This window comes from Chinchilla lanigera, unplaced genomic scaffold (assembly GCF_000276665.1).
Source record: "Chinchilla lanigera isolate Chin_1 unplaced genomic scaffold, ChiLan1.0 scaffold00068, whole genome shotgun sequence".
Classification (NCBI taxonomy): domain Eukaryota; kingdom Metazoa; phylum Chordata; class Mammalia; order Rodentia; family Chinchillidae; genus Chinchilla; species Chinchilla lanigera.
The window spans coordinates 10966830-10990674 of record NW_004955469.1 but is presented as its reverse complement, the minus strand read 5'-3'; the positions used below and the strand labels follow the sequence as shown (position 1 = coordinate 10990674).

Below are 23845 nucleotides of genomic sequence, written 5' to 3'. Positions count from 1 at the left end.
TGTATTTTTCTGTATTCCCCTAATTTTCTATAATGAACAAGCATCACTTTTTACCCACTGACGAACCAGGAGGGGAAAGGCTACTTCAACCAAAAAGGAAGCAGTATTTGGCAGTGTAGAAAGGAAAGAAACCCTGGGACAAAGGTTTTGGAATCTGTATTAATAAAATCATGAAATCCTCGACAAAATTGAACATTTGATCTAAATAGTTCTTAATATGACTTTCCTGAGATTTAGAGAAAAGTCAGATATGGTCCTTTAACTAGAGAATAAAAGAAAATGGCTCATAAAGGAAATAAAAATTTCAAGAGAACAAAATTAGATTCTAAAATGAGACACTAAATAGCTAATCATCATCTTAAGTTATTTTTCTTGTTGAGGAACTGTCTCAATCAAAAATGGCAGAGACTATAAAAAGCAGAAAGCAGTATCTAAAAAGGAGAAACATTACAGAACTAACATTTGCTGAGCACATACAACTTGACAAACACTTTCCAGAGGCCTACAAACATCTTACCTGCTAGGTACTGTTATCCTTATTTTGCAGAAGAGGAAATCAAGGCTCAAACTAAATAACACTAGCTCAAAGCCACACTGCTAGTAAGTGGTAAATCTCGGAAGGAAGCTGGGTCTGTCTCTATAGTCTGTCCCACATTCTAGTTTGCTGCTTCCCTGGGAGAACTTGCTGTCAAGTTCAGACTGGAGTTGCACAAACTAGTAGTGTAATTTGGGGTTTTTCTTAAATTTCTTCTTTATACTTTTTATATGTTTTCCAAAATCATGCTAAATACACATAATTCTTACTTTTAAAAAGCAGGGATAACTAAAAGATGAAGAGGAACAAAATCTCTAAAAGTAGAATAGTCGCTCATTAGAAGAGAATCAGTTCTCCAAATTTGTTGAGTGCCTTTTGCTGAAGATTATCAACTGGTCACCCTGCTCTGTTCAAGCAGGGAAACTTGATTCCCTGTGTTTCAGAACAGCTGTTGAAAATGGGGCCTCTCACAGTTAAACCCGCTCAGAGACTCTAATCAAAGATGAGTTCTACCTGGTGCAAAATTCCTATGGACCAGGTGTGAGAATCTTACAAAGGATACCTTAGAATTACAACGACCACTTCGGGAAACTGTTAACTTAGATAAGATACTACACCTGAGTTAATGGTGCCCTTGAAAAGAAAGGATTCTGAACTTCCCAAAGACAAAAGAATGTATTTGATGACTTTAAGCAGAAGTTTCTCATATCAAAATGACTCAAACATAACTTCTGTAAAATAATGCTTACAACATGCAAATGAAAAATCCTTGGTAGAAAGTTCTGGCCATCTGGTGGGTAATCCTGACTTGTTCCATCTACCTGAGGCACAGTATGAATCCAGATTCACTTATAGACTAGGAAGTTCCATATCATTTTATCTGATACATTGCTAGAGTTTTGAAATGAAGCTAAAACAATGTGTCTGTACATTTATGTGTATTACATGTTAAGCAGACACAAGTAAAAGCAAGAACTTATACAAACTGTTTCTTAAACTCTCAGAAAAATAGAAACTAATCCAAATGCTTTTCAGAATATTACCTTGGGAAATAAAAATACTACTGCTTTACTAAAAAAAAATAAGGAAATGGCAAGCAAAGTTTTTAGCATTACATATATAAAGAAGCCATACAAATTTCTTTCTGCGTAGGTCTACTACTGAAAAAGGGCCACAATGTAAAACAAGTCAGTTACAAATAAATTCATGCTAAGGGAAAGAAGGGGAAACTATGTATGCATGTATATACAGGAGAGCTAACATAGTTGATCTACTGTCTTCTATTTCTTTGCTGAAAGAAACTGTTAATAAGTCCTTGATTGATCAATATTGCATGTCTTTATTTGTTTTCATGAGAAATCACTTTGAAGATATCAATACGTAATACAACAAGCATTGTTAATTTCCTATCACTTTGTTTGTAACTCAGTATTGTCTGTACTGTTCTTTTGCTATTTTGTAAAAGGTTGTCTGTTAATGTTTTCCTCCTTTTATTTTTAAAATAAAAAAACAAACTCATGCTATCTCAACATTACACAATTTCTCACAAAAAAATAAATAAGTTGATGTTAGCTAATGTCCCATGAAATTTTCAAGTGTAATTGTTAAAAATGAATTCAACTGATGTAAATCCACATAAGATAAACATTAACTACTGAACGTAAGTTTATCTAATTTTGGACAAAAGAATTAAAGATATTTGGGGTTACCAAACATGACCTATGGCTAAAAAGCTGTATAATGAGGAAACACATGCTTCTAGAAATTATAAAATCATGTAGTCATAGATTTGCCAATCTACAAAACGCTAACATGATAATTTCAAAAAGGTATTAAGCATGAAAATGTGGGTTTTGTCAAAGAAAAGGAAAATAAAGGACCAATGTAAATAGCCACAGAAAGATGGGGGAAAAAATATTCTGTGGTCAAGCTGGTTAAAAATCAATGAATTTATTAGCATTAAGTTCCAAATGATGCTAAACTAGATTCTGAGCTCCTCAGTGAAAATAATGGAAGTTTCTTAGAGTACTGATCTATTCTTGATGGAAAAATATGAAAGGTTTTTATTTAATTTTTAAGTGATCCTCCTAGGAAGCAAGGATTCTGTGTCTTGTCAAGGTAAGTTCCTGTGATTCATAGTGGCTTTGCCAGATCTTCAATCAGTCAAGCTTTTGATGAAAAGAGCCAAGATTTTTTGGTGTTTTCTTGTAATCTTCTGCATCTGACTTTAAGATCTTTCTCACTTTGGTCAAATGGAGGCCTGTGATGCTAATCAAGCGTTTCAAATCTTGATAATTTTCAACTGAGAAGAATCAGGAAAAAAAATGGTATTCAATTTAGAGAAGCACCTCACAGTTTTTTGAACACAGTCTCAGGTATGTTTCTCATCAAAGCAGTTACAGAATTTCCTTTTGGTCTAATTCATTCATCAAGTTACCACTTAGTTATGGAAAATTAGTATTAGTAACTATTTTGTACTAAGAAATTTCTCAAGACTCTTTTGCATATGTCCATAGGAGTCATCTACAAAAATGCTTATTTTAACACTGATTAAATTGGTACACTGAAATGAATCTTCAGAGGAACAGACAGGAATGTTTCTATGCTTATTTACATTAAATAAATGAAGTAAATATCTTAGTCATGTATTGATAAAGACAGACCTCAACAACATTCTGCTGAATAAACTGACTTGCAGAATGATATATACATATCTATTAATTACATTAAATAGTAAATACACAAAACACTACTTCACATTGTTCATAAACCCTTGTATATGTAGTATAACAAAAGTGTCTGGAATATACGCATTTTAAAAAGTAGTTATCTCTGGAGAGTAAGGAATATTGTACTAGAATGGAAAATAGAGGAAAATTCAACTTTATATTTAAAGTTTTATTCTAAGTTTTTCAAAGAGCTAAATATGAGAAAATGTATTTATTCATTCCAACAGTAGATGTGTTATGTTTGTTGTCATTGTATTTTCTATATTTCAATTTTTTTTAACATTAGAAAAGGAAATACAACAGGAAAAAAGATCCCATACAAAATAATAAAAATAACTCTACCTACCAATGTGTGAGGCTTATTTAAAGAAAACTAAAGAGGAAGTGAAAGTTCTTAAATGGCATGTGAAGCATCACATCCCTGGACTGGAAGATAAACTATTTAAAGCTGTCAATTCGCTCAAGAACAGATTTTAAGCAATTTCAATACTTAAAATTCAATTCGAGCACTTCACTAGAACTTATTTGAACTGTATCCTCTTTTTCCTTTGGGCCACAGCTTCCCCAACATCAACACAGGAAGTATCTAGAGATCTTGTTATGATGTACATTCTGACCCAATGAGTCTCCTTGTTTCTAACAAGCTTCAAGGGGTGCCAAAGCTGCTGGACCAAGGATCACACGTAAGCAGCAAAGACCTAGAATGTAAATCTAAGAAAAATAAACAAGAGCTCTTAAGGAGGAAGAGGCCAGGGATATAGCTCAGCGGCACAGTGAGGTCATGAGTTTGATTTCAGGTACATTAAAAAAAAAAACTTAAGGAGGAATAAGGGGTGGGGGCCAGGAGAAGCATCTTAAATACTAAAGTATATACTATTTCATAATTAAATATCTCCAAATTTAAAAATAGCAGACAGCTCATTTAAATAATAATTTATGCTTAATGTTTAAAGACTTCTCAACAACGCGAAAAGGAGGGAAGCGGCCCAGAAGAAAGCAAAGAGGACCTCAGCAACCAGGCAACTTCATACATGAACCAAGGTAAGAAAAAGCTGCAGGCATGGCCAAGGAGACCTCAGATAAAGGTGGGATGATCTAGATCCACAAAGTCTAGGTTCTAGGTAAGACTGGAGATTTCAGGCCCAGGGCATTCTTGAATGAGACCAGCGACTGCAGGGGAGGTCAGGACAAGCTCAGGCAAATTCAGCAAATCACCCATGGAAAGACATCTCAGTGCATGACAGCATGACAGAGACTGTGCCTTGGCTTTGGGACAAGCAGAATGGGAAATAAATGTGCTTCCCAGTTAGGATGGGTTAGGGAATCAAGGGGTTCCGGGAACAAAACACTCTCTGACAGTCCCTCAGTCTGATGTTAAGGACTTGGGGCAACAACCCATTGATAAAAACAAAAAGAAAGCTAAAATGATAACATACTATTATTTCATTTGGCCACAAACCCCCAGCTTCACCCTATCCATCTTCTAGCCAAAGTTCAGATTGAAGGACGACTGGGTATGTCAACTGTTGATTGAATTTGTTGATGATAAAGACCATCATCTCAAGAGGAGATAGAGTACACCCTGTATTGGCAACAGGGACTGGTTGTCCTCTTTATCCTAAAAACTTGGGGACTTAACAAGAAAAGAGAGGATTTATCTCCAGTTCCCTCCTCCACATGGGACCCTCTGGAATCCCTACTTCCAGCCTACAACACACAGCACCCTGGAATCATGGCTCCATCTCAACAAGAGTCAGGGCTTGAGAGGAGGGTCCAACTCCTGGTGCCACGGCTACAGCCACACAGCCACTTCCTCAGGAGCTAACATCAGTAGAGGAGAACCTGCTCCCTTGCACTGTAGCCACAGTCACAGAAAGGGAGAAAGACCACCCTCTTCCTCCATTCAGGAGAAAATTAGAAACGCACAACTCCCTGCACCCCAGCAAAAACAGAGTCAATCATAAAGTGTTCATGCTATGGCATGACAGCCAACCCACAGCCACAATAAAAACCCCTTATTACAAATCTTAGCTGATAAATTTACTTTTGGCTTCCAATTTAAGTTGGTATTTTTATTCAATTAATATGTTTACAATGTTCCTTGTGGGTTTTAAATTCCTAAACTACAATTACAGGGTTAACGTGCTCTTTTCTCTGCTTTCTGCAGGTGTCACTAATTCAAGTCTTTCAACTGAAAGTCTGTTGGCAGCCATTAATTTTTTTTTGTTTATTTTTTTGGGGGGGGTGGTGCTGTTATTGTTGTTTTGAGACAGGATCTCACTACGTAGTGCAAGCTTGCCTTGAACTCACTTATGTAGCCCAGGATGGCCTCTAACTCATGCCAATCCTCCTGCCTCAGCCTCCCAAATTCTGGGATTACAGGTGTGTGCCTCCACACTCAGTGTGGAGGTTTAAAAATTTAACAGTCTGAGACCAAAGTAGAAAGAAGGAAAAAAAAAAGGAGGACACTTTAATATCCAAGCCACTACTGCCAAGTTTGTTATGACAAGTTTATAATAAGTAGGGTACAGAAAAATATATAAAGAAGGCTATAAGTATAAGCGATATACTTTTGACATGAAAGGACTTTATATGATAAAAGTTTTGCCCTGCTAGAAAGGTAGCAATAATGGCAGAACTGGAAAGCTCAAGTATGCGTATGTTTGCTTGTTGGCTTGATGGAGCCCAGGCTGTTCCTTCTAAAAGCTCCTTGTCACTCAAAGAAAAGGGGGCTATGGCCCTGGCTCCATAAGTTACTCCTTCCCAGGCCTCAGCTCTCCTCTTTTTGACTTGGTTTGGTCTTTAACATCCAAAGAAAAATATAATCAAAATTATAGAAAAATAATTTTAAGTCAAAAGCTGGGTGAAATATAAAAGGGAGCCATTCAGACCTTTTAAATTTTTTTCTGTTGGTTACCAAATAGGTAGAGAGATAGAGGGTAGAGCAGCCTAGTGCCCCCACCATGGTGGGGGGGGAGATCATGGCCTCTGCTTTCCTTGATAGGTGACTTATAACTGAATTAAAAGTTGGGTTTTTTCTCCAAAGATGAATAAGAAAATAAAAGGACAAACCTCAAAACTCTTTCTCACTCTCTTGACACTTTCTGGTTATAAGTCTATAGCAAGAGGTTTTTCTTTCTCACCTCCTTACCAGTGTTAGTTTATTATAAGAAATGTCTATGCTATGGGGATGTATTTGAATCCTAAATAAAAAGCAGAAGAACCTGGACAGTGTTCCAACTGATAGGTAAAGATGTACAGCTTTGAAGAAAGTTTGTATACCTTTGAAGAAGTCTTTCTCATTAAAAACCCTCTTACACTCTCAAAAAAAGTCCATGCTAATTAGTCACATCCCAAAATTCTAACTAGTCAATTTATAATGAACCTACAGCAGGTTATTATAGCTATGGTTCAACTTGGCCAATATTTCTCAAAGTGCACTCTGATCTGAAATAATTGTTTGTTGTGTCTGGGTGTTTGTTCATGTGATTAAGGTACCAAAATCTGCTTTGTTAAAACTTTTGAGCTCATATCAATTTTATTTTCTTTTATTTTTTTTTCCTCTGGCTCTTTGACCTCCTACAAAAAAAGTTATCTAGGCTTTTAGTAATAGCAGAATCCACTAAAAAGTTACAGAATACGGGTTAAGAGACTTCAAAGTCACATGGGACTTACAAATACAAGCCTTAGAGTTTGAAAACATAAAGGTTACATATGATTTAAACTCTGTATGTTTCTGTATGTGAATCTTAAAATATATATCCTAGTAGATTGCCCTATACATAAGTAGATATTCATGATATTAACTCAAATGCTTGTGGTTCACATAGTTTAACAGCAGACTAATATAAATCAGTTGATAAGAATAAAGATATTTTAAAGATCAGTAACATATTTCCATTCAGCCTGTTAGATAATCTAGATAACCAAGATAATGTCCAAAATCAGTCTTATAAATGCAATGCTTATTATTGTCTGTATGCAATAACTTAAGAATTTTTCCTTGGTCAAAGACAACATATAGTTTAAAATGTTAACTATTACGATGAGTCATCTAAAGCAATTATTAAGGTAACTAAGTGGGGACCCATTGGACTTGGGAAACTGTGGACAAAACTTCTCTCTGTAATTGAAAGAGCAGCTGCCTAGACCAAAATTTGTCCAGTTTCTCCACTGATGAGGGGCTTCTCCAGTTTTCCCAGGGTCTTACAGTACCATACCCAACAGTATCAATAGTGGTTGTCTTACAAGTTGAATCCCTGCCAAATATTAACTATAATGGTTCTAAAGTTTTGTAGAGTTTTCTAAATTTTTAAATAAATTATTCTGATAAACTTAACCTAGTTATAAGTAAAAAGTTAAGCTCTCAGTGTCTAAAGCAATCAGGTTTTCTGAGTAGGATGCTCTTAGTTAAATTTATATCTATTGGCTTTGATTAAATAAGCATTTTTGTTATTCTATAAATATCTGTGCTAATATTGTTTGGACAATTAAATGCTGATATCTCATACTCTGAGTAACTAATTTAAAGGTAACAATATACCGTGTGCTAACTATTGTTACCCTCCTATCATATTGTTTTGGAATTTTGTTTTTTGTTTTTTTGGTTTTTGCATTTTGTTTCTTCTTCTTTAAAATAAAAATTCAAAAAAAGTAAATGAGATACCTTTGTATTGGGTAATAAATAAAAGATAACAAATTATGTAAAAGTTTCTGTATGTCCTTTACTATCTTGTAATGAAAGATAGCTGACTAAAAAGTTATTTATACTAAGAGAAAAATTTAAATGTGGTTCAGAAATAATAACAAAACATAATTCAATGACGTCACATGAATGTTATGGTACTGTGTCATGCTGTCCTTATTTCAGGTTGTCTCTACAAAACTTTAGAACCATTATAGTTAATATTTGGCAGGGATTCAACTTGTAAGACAACCACTATTGATAAGAGATAACAGTGCCCTGGTAATACTATATATCTTAAGGTGCTTTCTTTAAAATTAGGTTGAATGGTACTATTTAGCTACACAAATTGACCATATTCAGCATAGGGAATTTGATATATGATATATCTTGGAAGCTCTTTTTTTTCCCCATTCCCCTCCCCTCCCTTTAATCTTTCTTTCCCTTGTTTACAAAACTTTGTTTCCATTTTATTCTTTTCTTATGTTTTTCTTTTCCCTTCTTTCCTTTTTATCTCCCCCTTCCCTAGCTGCTCTTTCCTTTTTAACAATTTCTTCCTATCTTACAATATCCACTATATATTTTGGTTCTTATTTACACGTCCAATCTCACACCAGAGAGACAATGTGATAGTTACACATGTGCCCAATTTATTTCACTTAAGAGTATGGTCTCAAGGTCCATCCATTTAGCTATAAATGTCTCAAGCTTATCCTTCTGTTATGGCTTTGTAGTATTCCATACTAAACACTTTCTTATGCATTGATTAGTTGATGGGCATGTGGATTGTTTACAAGATTTAGCTTTTACAAACCATGATGCTATAAACATGGGTGCACATGTATCACTATGGAATGATGCTTTTAATACTTTCAGAAGATACCAAGAAGGGAATATCTGGGTCAAATGGGACCTCTAGTTTTAGTTTTTTGAGGAATCTCCACAGTGATTTCCACAGAGGTTGCACCCAGTCTACACTCCCACCAACAGTGGGGAAGGGTTCCTTTTTCCCCGCAGCCCTGCCAGCCTTTGTTATTAGTTGACTGCTTCATGATAACTATTTTTTCTGAAGTGAGATGGATTATCAGCATGGTTTTAACTTGCATCTCTCAAATCACTAGTAATGCTGAACATTTTTTCATATATTTATTTGCCATTTCTACCTCTTCATCTGAGAAGTATTTATCTCAGATGCACACTTTTGGATTGGGTCTTTAAATTCAGGGGAGGGGTCTGATTTTTTTTTAGTTCTTTATATATTCTAGATAGTCCTACCTCTGAGAAACAGCAGGCAAAAATTTTTTTCCCACTCTGTGGGTTGTCTCTTCACTCTATTGATGGTTACTTATGTTGTGCAAAAATTTTTAATGAGATGAGATCCACGTTGCTAATTCTTTGTGGCTAGTTGCTGTGTGATCAGGCCTTTGTTCATGCAGTCTTTGCTATTTCAAGGTATTTAATATCTAGAGAGGGTCATAAGACTAAACCTACTACTCCCACTGCAATACCAGTTTAACTGATCTCCTGGGTGTTCAACAATTGAGGTTTAGGGACCAAAGCTAAAAATGTAACTGGTCTAACAGGACAGGCAATATTTTGGCCCTGGTCCTCCAAGGTGAATAAGGACCCAGATAGATGACCTATCCTAACAACAACTTTGGTAAGTCAACCAGCCTACTGAGCAAGAAGATTGTTAGACCCCAAAGAACAGGAATCAACCAAGGTATAGAGTATGCTAAAAAGGAGGGCCACCAAAGACAGAAATGTCATCTATGCTGCCACAGGAAGGTACACAGTAAAGCAAGACCACTGACCCATCCTGTGCACAGGAAAGCTATTGATTTGTGTTCAGTTTGTATCCAGCTATGCTACTGAATTTGAAATTAAGTTTAGAAGTCTTTTGCTGGAGTTTTGGGGGTTTCCTATGTAGAGTATCATGTCATCTGCAAATAATGATAATTTAACTTCTTCCTCCTTTACTATCCTTATTTGTTTTCTTTCTCTTGTCTAACTGCTCTGGTTAATGTTTCCAGAACTGCACTGAGTAAGAGTGTGGCACTGGACATCCATGTCTTGTTCCTAATTTTAGAGTGAAAGCTTTCCATTTTTGTCCATTTATTATGATGCTGGCTGTTGGTTTGTCATAGATGGCTTTTATCAGATTGAGATAAAGACCAAAAGTTCCAATTTTCTGCACTTTACCATGAAGAGGTGCTGAACTTTCTCAAATGCATTTTCAGCATCTATTGAGATGACCACGTGGTCTTATTCTTGGTTCTGTTGATATGATGTATTGTGTTTATTGATTTGCATTGGTTGAACCATCCCTGCATCACTAGGATGAATTGTTCATGGTGTATAAACTTCTTGAAGATTTGCTACATTCTGTTTGCCAGTATATTATTGAGGATTTTTGTGTCTATTTTCATTAGGGAGATTGGCTTATAGCTCTCTTTTATGGTTGGGACCTTCTCTGGTTTTCGTTATCAGGGTAATGCTTGCTTTCAAGAATAAATTTGGGAGTACTGCTGCCCTTTCAATTTCATTAAAGAGTTTGCGAGGTAGTGGCATTAAGTCTTCTCTAAATTTCTTCTATAATTCAGCAGGCCTGGGCTGATGAATCCATCAATCATTTTCTTTGTTGACAGGTTTATAATTACATCCTTAATTCACTGACTGATTGGTGTATTTGGAATTTTTATATCTTCTTGATTCAGCTTTGGCAACTCATATGTACCTAGGAATCTGTCCATTTCTTCTGTGTTTTCCATCTTACTAGAATATAGGTTCTCAAAGTAGGTATTGATGATTTTCTGGATTTCTGCAGGATCTGTTGATTTCACCCTTTTCATTCCTAATTGCATGGATTTCAGTCTTTTTTCTTTTTTTTGATAAGGTTGTTAAGGGTTTGTTGATTTTGTTTAATCTTTGAAAGACCCAAATTTTCTATTTTTTTTTTTTGTACTGGAAATCAAACTCAGGACCTTACGCTTGCCAGGCAGGTGCTGTGTCACTGAGCTATATCACGAGCTCAGAACCAAATTTTCAATTCATTGATTTCTTGTATTGTTTTCTTAGTCACCATTGTATTAATTTCCACTCTGATATTTGTAATTTCCTCCCTCATATGGGCATTGTGCTTTACTTGCTTCTTTTCCTAGAAGCTTGACGTTCAACATTAGGTTATTTGCACTCACTCTGTTTTTCTGCTATGGATATTCACCACTATAAATTTCCCTTGTAAAACTGCTTTGAGTCCCCTAAGTTCCAGCATGTTGTAATGGCACTATCATTTAATTATAGAAACTGTCTAATTTCTTCCTGAATTTCATCTGTGACCCACTGGTTGTTCGGGAGGGTGTTATTTAATTTCCATGTGTTTATGAAGTTTTTGTGGGTTCTTTTGCCACCAATTTCCAATTTCATTTCACTATGGTCTGATAATACACATGGAATAATTTCAATTCCTTTCCATTCATGTAAGCATGTTCTAAGAGCTAGTATGTGGTCTCTTTTGGAGAACATCCCTTATGCAGCTGAGAAAAATGTGTATTCTGATGTGTGGTGGAACTCTGCAGACTTCTACTGAATCCATTTGTTCAAAATTTCAGTTCAGTTCTGATATTTGATTTTTTTTGCCTATTTGATCTATTTGTGACAGTAGGGTATTAAGGTTCCCCCATTACAACTGTATTAGTGCTCATTTGATTTCTCATGTCCACTAATATTTGTTTTATACAGCTGGGTACACTGCTATTTGGTGCATATATACTTCTGATTGTTATCTCTTCCTTTTGGATTGTTCCCTTTACAAAGATATAGTGACCTCCTTTGCCTCTCTTAATTAGTCTTGGCTTGAAATCCACTTTGTCTGCAAATACAACTGCTACCCCTGCTTTTATCTCAGTAGCTATTCTATGGCGTATTTTTTTTCTGTCCTCTGACTTTCAACCTATAAATTATTTTGCATTTACTGTGTTTGCAGCATATTGTTGGGTCTTGCTTCTTGATCCATTCAGCCAGTATGTTTTTTTTGATTGGTGAATTGAGACCATTAACATTGATTGTTGTAACTGGTGTGTATTGAATTATCCTTGTCATGTTACTTTCCTGTTGTTGGTTCTCTTTCTTGCCCTGCCAGGGAAACTTTCTGCCATTACTTCTGTGAACAGGGTTTTTTTTATGTTGTTTGTGCTATTTCCTGCTTTTTCATTGACTCCTATCAATCTTATGTTATTCTTTGCTTCATCTAGGAGTTGTTGGATTGATTTTTCATGCTACTTTTAAGAAATCCTTCTTTTTGTAATCACTAACCACCATTCTGTCTTCCATATTTGATATTCTATCTTCTATATCTGATATTCTATTCTCACACTGGCTCATTCTGCTGTGTATACTTTTTTTTTTTTTTTTGGTGCCAGGAATCAAACTTGGGCCCTTGCACTTGCCATGCAGGCAGGCACTTGTGCCACTGAGCTATATCCCCAGCCTTGCTGCATATACTTTCAATAGAATTCTAATGTTCCAAATACCTGTTTGAATCTGTTTCATGATTCTGTATCATTCCTATGTTGGGGACTCCTAGTTTCCATCATCTTCCCAAGCTCCGCTATTTTTTTACCTGTATCTTCTCTCAAGTCCCAGTGTCTTTCATTATGGTCGCCATCTTTCTACTCATCTGAGAAATTATTTTTTATTTGATTTTTTCTAGATCTTCATTCATCTGCTTTGTTACTTTCATTATTACCACTTCAGATAGTCCAGGTAGGTGGCTTTCAAATTGTTCAACTTCATGGCCCCCTATGTGTGCCTCTGGTGAGCTGAACGTCCCATGTTGTATCTTCTTTAAGTGTTGTATCATTTTTTTTTAGTTTAACTCCTGGGTTGATCATTGTAAATTGCTTATGGCAAGCAGCTTTACTGTTAGCATTTATAACACTTAGGAAATGGGTACTCAAAGATGTCTTCCAGGTGTAGCTCGCATCTGGGTTTTAAGCCTGCTGCAGTATCATGTCTCTTTAATATACTGAGGATGAGAAGTTGCTGCCTACTTGGCCCAGCCCCTGGTTCATTGGCATTGGCCTACAGTATTATTTATGACCCTTAGGTAATCTCAATTTTGGTTTACCAAAAAGAACAGCTAATTAGAACAATTATGTCACCTTGGCTAAAGTAGTACAGTCAGCAATAACAATAGCATCAAACAGCCTAGAAAAGGATAAACTGTGGTAACTATTAATTTGTCTATGAACTTTAACCCTATGAATTATGTTTGTGATTATAAAAAAAAATCTAAAATGAACCAGAAAATCATATACAGTAAGTAAGTCCTCATTATTGTGATTTTGCCCACAGAGGAGAAAAAGCAAAACAAAAACAAGAAAAAAAAGAAAAGGTCAACTTCAAGGTATGTCTCTGCCGTCACTGGTGGACAATGTCAGCAGAGTCTGGATCCAAGCTAATTAATCCCAGCAAACCAGCCACAGTTTTACAGCCAGGTAGTTGATAATGCCAAGAAGTCTGCACCTTCAGTTCCACTGAGGTTCAGGCTGTGAGTCTTGAACCTATTTTGATCTGTAACATTCCATGTGACTCCTGCCAGGCTGAACTCAGCTGCCAGTCAGTTTGAACTCAGCTTCCTGATCTCCTGCCACCTTGAACTCAGCAGTCTCTCTCTGACACAGGGAGTGGCTAGATGGAGCTGGCCTGCAGCTGTTCTGAGTTCTGAGCTCAGTTGGCCCCTCTCCAAGATGGTTACCAGCCAATCACCTTCTCCTGGGTGATGTCTGAACCCAAATAACTCACCAGCCACTGCAGTCTGCTGTGTCCACTGCTCCATTCCACTTGTGTGTTTCTCCAAGGAGGCCTCTGAGGTCATCATTAGTCACCAAGAGTCTACAGGTTCAAGCCACCCTTCCCACACAGTGAGTCCAGGCTCAGGGAGAAATGTCCACCTGCTACCTCCTCCTTCTTCATTGAAATCTCTCTTCTGTCTTCCCATGAGCTTCAGTCCTTGCTTCAGATACTTCCTTGGTCCAGGGGACCCACTTCTCTCCTTCTTCTCTTCCTCAAATTGCTACATTCCAGCATACAGATACCAAATCCCAGAGAGGATTTTTCTCTACTGCTCACCACTCTGCCACCTTCCCAGAAGTCTCTCTGTCTTGCTGATTGTGGCATTCCCCAGTACACAGTAATAAACTCAGCACATAAGAGGCCCTTGATAAATGCTTGCTAAATAAATGTATTTCTACATTACACATTGGAGCATAAGACTAATTCTGTCATCAAGGTGCATAAACATGGGTTTTTCAGATGCACATACATTCTTTGGAATATTTCTATTGATGAATTATTAATTTTAATTTTATGCATTCTAGTATATTAAACTATGAGTACTTATCAGAAAAAACTGCAAAAATAAAGTATTGAGTTTTTAACATTTACTGAACATTTATTTTTAAAAAAATCAAAATTTTCAACATCAACTGCTTTCTGGTGTAAAAAGTCAAAAAATGAACATTCAGAAATAAATTCCCATGTGAACTACAATAAAAATACCAATAGCACTCTACAAAAAAATCTTTACTTCAATTATCACACAAAATGCAGTCTGCACACATGACAACAGTACCTTCCATACATACACATCACTTACACTGACAACACACATCTTTTGCCTTTCTGGCCTTTTCGTAGGGACATACTTCACATCTCAGTGGTCTTGCTGTTTTGTCAGGAGGTTCTTATTATATTGTACAGTGTGTAGTTAACAGGAACATAAAATAGCAATAAAACAAATTCTTAATATGTATTGTACATTTAGAACAAACATCAACATTTTCACATCAGCTGTTTGCTTGCTTACAAAACCTAAAAGATAACATCAGAAATAAATTCCTGTATGAACTACAGTGAAAATGCCAATGGAACTCTACCATGAAAATAAGCTTTGCTTCAGCTGTCACATCCAAGGCAGTCTTCACACATGACAAATGCATGCTTCATACACAAGTATCACTTATAATGATAGCATATACGTTTTCTTTTCCTGTCTTTCCTTGTACGACACAGTTGACATCTTGTTTTCCTATTGTCATAGCAGGTCTTTTTGATACTGCACCTGCCAGTTTACCCATTAGCTCACCAGTATGAGCCACAATCTTTTGGCATAGTCCCCTGGACAGAAACATTTTGTTTTCCCTCTGCTACAAATTAGCTCTTATGTTCTCCAGTACCAATCCTGGAAGAAAATTTCTCCATGATATCTTGCACTTGTTACTTTCTTTGTAAACTATGAAACTATTTATGTTACACATGTTTAGAGTGAAGTAAAACACAACCATTAGCTAATACTTTGTATTTCAAGTGACATCATAGTTGCTGCATAACTCATCAACATCTACGCCCTTCTGGTTTTGTTGTTGAAAGTTGCCATCTCAGGCTTCCAATTGATCATAGTTTCCCTACCAATATTTCCATTATAGTGAAATGTTGACATCAGCAGTACCAGTTTGCTTTTCTTGCCATCTATGAGGCCAATGTTATATCTTTCTGAAATTCAAAGATTTTCCTATACAATTCTCTGCTTTGAAATTGCAACATTTTGTTTGGAGTTTCTGTTTTGTTTCTATGTACAGTTCCAATGCTGGTCAACGTGTGCTCTGTTAGTAAATAACATCAATTGGAAAAATGTTGAATATCACATCCTGATTAGTTTGAGAGATAGGAGTAATATGTCAGTTCATGACATCATTCAATTTATTACTGTATGAATATGGACCTGATGGCTGAGTTCCAGGATAAATGTATAAATTGAAAGAATAGTAAGCCTTCACATGTACAAAGGCATAAATTTTTATGCCATATTTTGACCCACTGTTTTTCCATAAGTCTTTTACATTCTTACGATCACCATGAGAAATTTGTGCTAAGTACAACAGACCTATGAATGCTTTCAATTCAGCTAGTGAGGTATCATAAATACATCTGCCTATCAGTGCCTACAGAATGTATTACTTGCATTTCAGGCTTTGTGTATTTCACAGCATCTGGCAGCATTTCATCTGTTACACTTTCCAACACTGAATGGCAGTGCTAGTATTCTGTCCAATATGTTTCACCCCTGCCAAGATCTTCACTGTATTTTCAGACATAGTTCTAACATTGGATGGCTCCATTTGGTTGCATAGCCATTTTGTGACATTTCAATTAGTCAAGTTTGTTCTCACATTGCTGTTTTCTTCATCATCTGAATCAAGTAGACCTGCATTCCCTGTGTCTGCAGCAGTCAATTCTTGCTCCATTTCACCTTCACAGGAACTGGCTCACATGGCCAACATCAAAGCTGTCGTCGTCATTGTCATCATCATTATCATCGTCATCATCATCCACCAATACCACTCTTCTGTTTCCAAAGCATGCATTTTACCATAATGGATCATCTTCATCATCTATGCACGAGTAATCTGATGATTCATTTTTGACCTCCTCCAAAACTTGAAATCTGGTTTTTCATGTGTCATTATACTGAATCGGGCTGCTTCTACCAGAAAATTAAAAGAAAACTTTTTTTTAACAACTCCTGGAGTGGTATGTGTCTACTGGACCCTCTGTGATGCTCAGGTAAACATACCAAAACCAGTTAGCCAGAGCGTAGAGATAGGTTCAAATGCTGTTTTAACACTTTTGCACATATGCATACTCCTTGGTGTTTGTCATATCAAATGAGTAAACACACAAGATTGCTTCCTGTATCCTTCAGGGGAATGTACTGAGACACACAGCCAGCTACTATAATGCTAAAGTACAAATTTACAGTAGAAAAGGCATGGGTCACCTAGACCCAGGCTTAAGACTCCATGGTTAGGAGGATGCTAGTATCAGATTACTAACAAGTAGGCTAGAAAGAGTCTGGAATTCCTTACAAAGGATTGATGAGGCAGCTAGAAATGTATAAATGAAGGAAGTACAGTCTAAGAAAAATATTGAAATTATGTGCAAATACTTAAAGGCTATCATATAAAGAAGTGGTTTTTTTCATATATCAAATTAGTATCAGCTGGCTAAAGTTTCAGGAAGACATTTTTTGACTTTTATTAGTATATGTTTGGAGTACATAATCATTACATTGAGTTAGTTCATGTACATAATATATCTTAATTCTTTTTTCAACCCCTTCCTCTTCCCTGCCTCTACCACCGCTCCATTTCTTGGTCCACTTCCTTTTTCCAAAAGCTCCATCTCTCTGTTTCCTATTATCTATTGTTTATCTTGCTCTTAAATTTATTCATACTTCGAGTTTTTCATATAAAAGAAAGCATGCAATATTTAAGCTTATGCGTCAGATTTATTTCACTTAACATTGTGGTCCCAAGGTACATTGGAAAGACATATTTTGAGTCATATTAAAAAATAACTATTATAACTAAAGCTTTTCAACAATGAAATTGATTGTTTCATTAGTTTCTCATTATTGAAGATATGCAAGTGGCTAAAGGGCATCTGTCAGAGATTCTGCCAATGGGGTTTCTATACTGGGAGCTGCATAGGGAAATCTGAACTAGTCCACGCAGATCATAAGCAATGTTTAATTTCGGCCATACAAAGGAGTCAATATCTATTACCACATTTTATTAAACATATTTCTCCAAGAAACATTGAGCAACTAATCTCAACAAATGTATTAGTCTTTATGAGATAAGTAAAAATAAAACATGACTCCTACTCATTCTAAACACCTACAATCTACAAAAGGAAATAAGACAATTCTAATCCAAGATAGAATAAGTGTTATAAGCAACAACATACAGCCCCCCCCCGATAACTGACTTCATGATATCTGAAGATAAACCCAGTCGACTTGTGTAAAATTGCAAATAACTCCTAGGATTAAGATACTATAGTATTTAGTATTTAGGTAATACTTTGATGACTACTACAGTTAAACTATAAAATCTGAATGGGAAAATGCAGGACATGTGGAGATGAGTAATAATTAAAATTAATCAAAATTTAAATTAATTATTAAAATGGGTATGAATAAAAAGACAAACTCCCAATCTAATAACTTTATATCTATTAAAATTTTTAATTTATATTATCCCTATCTCCAAAGATGACTTGAAATAACAACCCAACATTTTACCTGAAAAATTCTAATTTCAAATGTACCAATTCTATCAAGTTTACCTCTTAGCTTTCTTTTTTACATTTATCAATCATCTGATCAAATGCATTCCTAGAGAAATAAGTTAAAATAGACAAAAACTAGAATGCTTCTAAATTTACACTTTACAAAGGAGAATTACATGGACCAATTTAAACAGGAACCCATCTCATTCCACATTCCAAGGAAAGGTTTCTTACTGTCTCTGCCTAAATACATGGCTTTTTAAACAAGTCAGCAATTTAATCAAAATAAATACATCAATAGCAGAAGAATGTTAGCTATCTAAAAACCAGTACATTCTAAAAATAAAATCCTCTAAATCCATCACGGTACTTAAAATTAACATATTTGCATAATAAAAATGCTTACCATTAATCTAAGAGGCAGAAAATGCAATAAGTAATTGTATTTTTGAAAAGGAACACTTTAGCAACTTTATAAAACCCATACCAAATGTTTTCAGAAAACATCAGTGTAAACTAAAAAGGGCATAAGACATAGGTCAAGTTATCAATTCACAGAAAACAAACAGATACTTAACATACCACAGTCTGAAGGCATTGGTGCTGCAGAAATGGAAAAGATAACTGGTGTTTCAGAACCTGGAAATAAAAATGGGTATCTTCCAAGCAAAGGATTTCCTTCTAATGGAAAATCTGGAAGGTCCTCTATGGTCATCTTCTAGAAAGCCACCTACAATAAAAAAGAAAGTGAAAAAGCATTTCTATTTTCTATGTGTGCAACCTATTATGATTACCTTCAACTACAAAAATCCTAAAGTTCTTTTAATGTCTAACCTACTGACATTTTCAACATAACCTTCAAGACTCTCATGATAGTGAAAAAAAATTCCTCCAGTCAAACTCTTGTTTAAGAAAGATGCACTGTTTCATATTGTTTCTTATACAGTCAACAACATAATTAATCTCTCTAGACAAAACTTTGGAGCACTAAACCATAATATGTATAAATGTATACAATGCTAAGCTAATCTAGACAAGTGACACCTCTTACAGTAACAAATAAGGGCCTATTAGCCCTGTAGACGGATCTAACTTCCCAGAATGCTGACAGATCAGATCATTTCTCATCCAGTAGCTTGTGCCATGTGCTCACCACATGAAAATAATCTACTTTAGAATGTTTCCATTATTTTCTGATATCCCATAAAATTTTACTGAAAATTAATTATATCACTTTTACAAGTATAAGAGCTTACGGAGATTCCCCCACTTAACAATGTCCCAGGGTCTGTTTATTCTATCCTAACAGAGGGTGGAAGGCTATATACCTCTTGAACTCTACTATTCATACTACCTCTTTATCCCAAAAAAGCGGAGGGCTTAAATTTTTTCTTTTCAGTTTGTGCTGTCCCCTAATCTACATCTCAGAAATAACATGAAAAACAGAGAAAATTCTAAGTTAAACTAAACTTAAGAAACTAAAAACTTCAGTTTCTTTAGAATCAGATCTCTCAAGTATGAAACATTATGAATCTTTATATCTGTTTTTAAATATAAGCAGAAAATCATATTACAAAACAAAATTAAATTATTTTAATTATTTTCAGCAAGACGAATAGAAAAAAATTAAGATAGCTAATGATAGCTTAATCTAGTAGCAGATTATGCTAGCTATTCCTCAATATGTGTTCAATCAAGTTAACCAATCCTATACTAATAGTCACCTTTACCATCCCACCTTTCCTCCAAGGAAATGGTCGCTTCTCTGAGTTAACTGTTTCTTTCCAATTTGACTCATATTTTTGCAAAACATACTAGCAACAACTGGTCAGAGTAAGATTCTTTCTTTTTCCTCAAGGAGCATGCATTTATATGGACAGGCATATATTAAATAACCTACTGCACTTGTTACTACTTTACATGTTTTCAAATTTTCTTGGATACTAAAATTACTTGCCCCCAATATTCTGAATCATTTTAACATTCACCTTGCCACATAAATAGGAAAATGACAAGGTCAAGCAACTCGTGGTAAGACAGGAGTGGTGATCTTCCCAAACACTATCACCAGGATGGCACACCACGAAGATAGCCCTCCTTCACAGTATAGCCTCTCTCTAACTCAGGATTCCTACTTGCTGGCCCTTACTTCCTGACAGTAAATTTTAGCAATATTCTACACAGGGTATGAGGCTTTCTTTAAAAGAAAGGAACAGAAAATTTACTAAGTATCTATTAAGGATTCAGTATGTACAAAATACTAGTTGTTTCAGACCTTACAAGAATGAGTAACAGATTACAAAACTGAGTAACAGATGGCCCATGTTAGCTAATTGATAATGTTAGTTGGTTTATAATGTACTAAAAAATGACTGAAAGTATAGATTATGAACATAAGAGACTGTATTCAATCACAGGAGTACCACAAAATTTGCTATAGGAGCTTCCAAAAATCAGAAATGAAAAAGGTATGACACTGAAAAAGGTATGACCACCAATAACTTTCAAAAAATAAATAAATATACTAGGAAGAAGGTAAAAAGAGGAGCATATGAAAAGGACACCAATTTGAAACTCGGAATATGACTGGAAAAGCAGTAAGAGATAAGAATGAACCAGAATTCAGGGGCCACCTGAGGAGTTCTTAAATATTTGACCAAAGATCAAATCACCCAATTCCATGAGCACTCGGGAGCTACTGATGTTTTAAATGGGAGTAAAATACTTAAAGTTGTATTTCAGGGAGATTAACTATAATCACACTTTGGAACTCAGAAATATTTTTAATGCTCTTAATTCTTTAGGAAAGTGGTTATCTTTCTAAATCAGTTAAGAAGAGCCACCAAATGACTTCCCTTTCAAAGGATGAAATGTCCCATTCAAACATATTTTTTTAAGTGTGATTTTCTTGTAGACTGCTGAAATCCTTAAAGATACGAAGAACTACGTCTGACAGAACTACCAGTTACCACACAAGCAAAACTAATATGTGTCTTACATATATTCAACAAATATTCAAATCCTAGATCCAAGGTGGAAAGATAATTCACCTAGAGATGTAACCAACTTCATTGTTTTACATACTTCAATCCAAAGAAATTCCAGTATTATCAGACCAATGCAGTGAACATTCTTTGTATTTTGCATCTTTGTGGCATTTTTCCTTAGTCCTATTCCTTTTCCTTCATGAAAAAAATCCCAACACTCTACCTTTCATTCACAAAGAAAACTATACAGTTATAAACTTTTATACAGTCTCACAGTGCTCCCCTAAAAGAACTTCTCTATCTGAAGACCTGTAACACCTGGAATCTCGGTAGAGGTATACTGATCCTGGTTAAACATACACTTTTATTCCAAATCCTCCTATAGTTAACTGGTGAAAACTGATTAAACAATGTAATCCTAAGGTAAAAAGTCAGTCCTAATTGACTGTGTACAGATAGTTATAATAACTAGAAGCAAATTCCCCAAACTTTCAATTATATAGAAATTCTGTCTTATTCCCTCAACCCAAGTAAACTCTGAGCTAAAGCATGTGGTAACAAGGCTCTAAACTCTCATGATTTTCAAGGATTCCTGGTTCTGCCATAACACAGAAATGGTAAGAAGGACCCACCAACTTCATCAGTGTGGTTCTGGGGTAGTAGAGCCCCAAGAAAGAGCCTCACCCAGGCCAGGAGACGCCTTCAGATTTATGTGGGATATGGCTCAAGAACAGTAAGAACAGCATCCTTGAAACCCAAGCTGTGCCCACGTACTCACATTCATTGGAAGCATGAGGCACTTTCACTCAATTTCCCATAGTGATTTATCATGAATCTTTGTTTTCACGAGATTCCAAAACAAAACTAATGAAATAAGCATGTAAAAGGCACAACTCCAATGACTCTTTTATTTGCTACCTACAAAACATCTGCTCACTCATTACAGAGGTATTGAAAGTATATGAGTATTTCACAAGATTCAAAAACAAAGCGGAGCAAGTAAGCACGCAAAAAGCATAACTCTAAAGACCTTTTCATCTGCTACCAACAAACGTGTCCAATCACTAAACAGGTATTGACAGCACTGGACACATAGCTCTAGGCCCTAGAGAGAATATCAAAGGTAAGATACCTATGCTCCAGTTCAGGTATGCATTCAACTAACATTTATTGAATGTTTCGTACTAAGTCCTAAACTGGGCATACAGGGTAAAGAAAACAGATATGCCCTTGCCCTCATGTGGCTCACACCTAGTGCTGCAGTTCTCTAAGAAAGTCACCACTACCACGTAACAGCAATGAGTACTGTGACCCTGAGAGCAGACACCAAACAATATAGGATTCCTGGGGCACTAATGACTAAAAGCTATGATGTCCAACCACGTAGCCACTAGCCACACGTGGCTATCTAAACTAAATTTAAAAGATAGTCTTCCATTGCTCTAACTCTAGCTCAAACGCTCAAAAAGCTCAGGTTGTAGGTGGGCTAAGGCTACCGTGCTGCGTGGTACAGAAAGAACAAACACTTCTTCCCACTTACAGAGTTCAACTACACAGCACAAAAGGAAACAAGTGCAGCTCACTCTCTAGATATGAAAATAATGCACAGATACCTGAAACAAGAAACGAACAAAAGGCTGGTGGACCAAGCAAAGCCACAACAGCGTCATTATAAGTAATCAGATGCGTGTAGGTTTAAACTGGGAGAAAGAGCGAAGCTGACCCTATAAACTAAAGATCACTAGTATCATTTTCAAAATTTGAGTTATTGTAAGACTAAGACACTATATAATCATCACTTTTTAATACTCCTTGCTGGTGGAACTGTTGTAAGACTAAGACACTATAGAATCATCACTTTTTAATACGCCTTTAATGCCGGTGGAACTGTATCTAGTAAGCTTGTAATGTTGGAAATAAATCCTACAAATAGTGCTAAATCATCTATGAAACAGAAATAAGTGCACTCATCGCATTCTAAGGTTCAGTCTTACAGCCCAGACAGTCCATATCAAATGAAAGCATTATCTCTTAGAAAAAAAGCATCACATTTATGTTAGCCCGATAAAATGGAACCAGGACAATCCTAAACTTTAAAAAGGAAGAAAATCAGACTTCTGCCACTTTCGAGTTTCAAGTTGCTACACACCCTGCACCTCCTGCTTTTCTGCTATTCAGACAACTTTACACCACGCAGGAGGAGGCTAAGTGACAAATGTCAAAGCGAAAGTGAAGCTCAATCGACGTGTCTGGCGTTTCTACGGAGGAAGGTGTTTCTTTACTGCACTATTTCAAAGACACTGTTTTACACCATGACACGCTGCCATGTGAGCCACGGTCCTGCTGGAACATGCAGCACGTTATTAACCCTCCGCAGCATCACTCCCTGATACACATCAAAACACTGTACAAGAACAGAGTTTGAGCTCCAAGTGGCCTACAGAGTCTGCAGATGAAGGGACCAACCTCACACTTACTCAACAGAACGCCAGCAGTACAAACCCATCCATCTAATCCACCGCGACGCAGGCTAAAACACGCTTTGCCGCGGACAGGTCTTATCTCAAGTGTTCTTCAACTTCTTTTCCCAGCGCAGTTAAGTCAGAATTAAGGATCTCAGGGCAGCACAGGTCGGGAAGGCGAATCAAGGTTCAGCTTTGAATACCCACAGGCAAATGGTTGCTCCATGACTCAAACAAGGAGGGACAAGTGCGAGCCGCGAGGAGGCCCGGTGCGCAGCGCGGCGTCCGGGTCCCGCGGGGCGGGGGTGCGCGGC

The 23845-nt window shown here is 36.2% G+C and overlaps 1 protein-coding gene across 1 annotated transcript in view; it reads right to left on the bottom strand.

Moving 5' to 3' along the window:
- The window catches only part of Clip4 (CAP-GLY domain containing linker protein family, member 4), a gene marked incomplete at its 5' end in the record, with an annotated part of 75665 nt that extends 51820 nt beyond the window's left edge, over nucleotides 1–23845 (bottom strand). Inside the window, 2 exon segments of the mRNA XM_005400544.2 lie at nucleotides 18665–18812; nucleotides 23739–23845. Coding sequence (XP_005400601.1) covers nucleotides 18665–18797 — 133 coding nt within the window.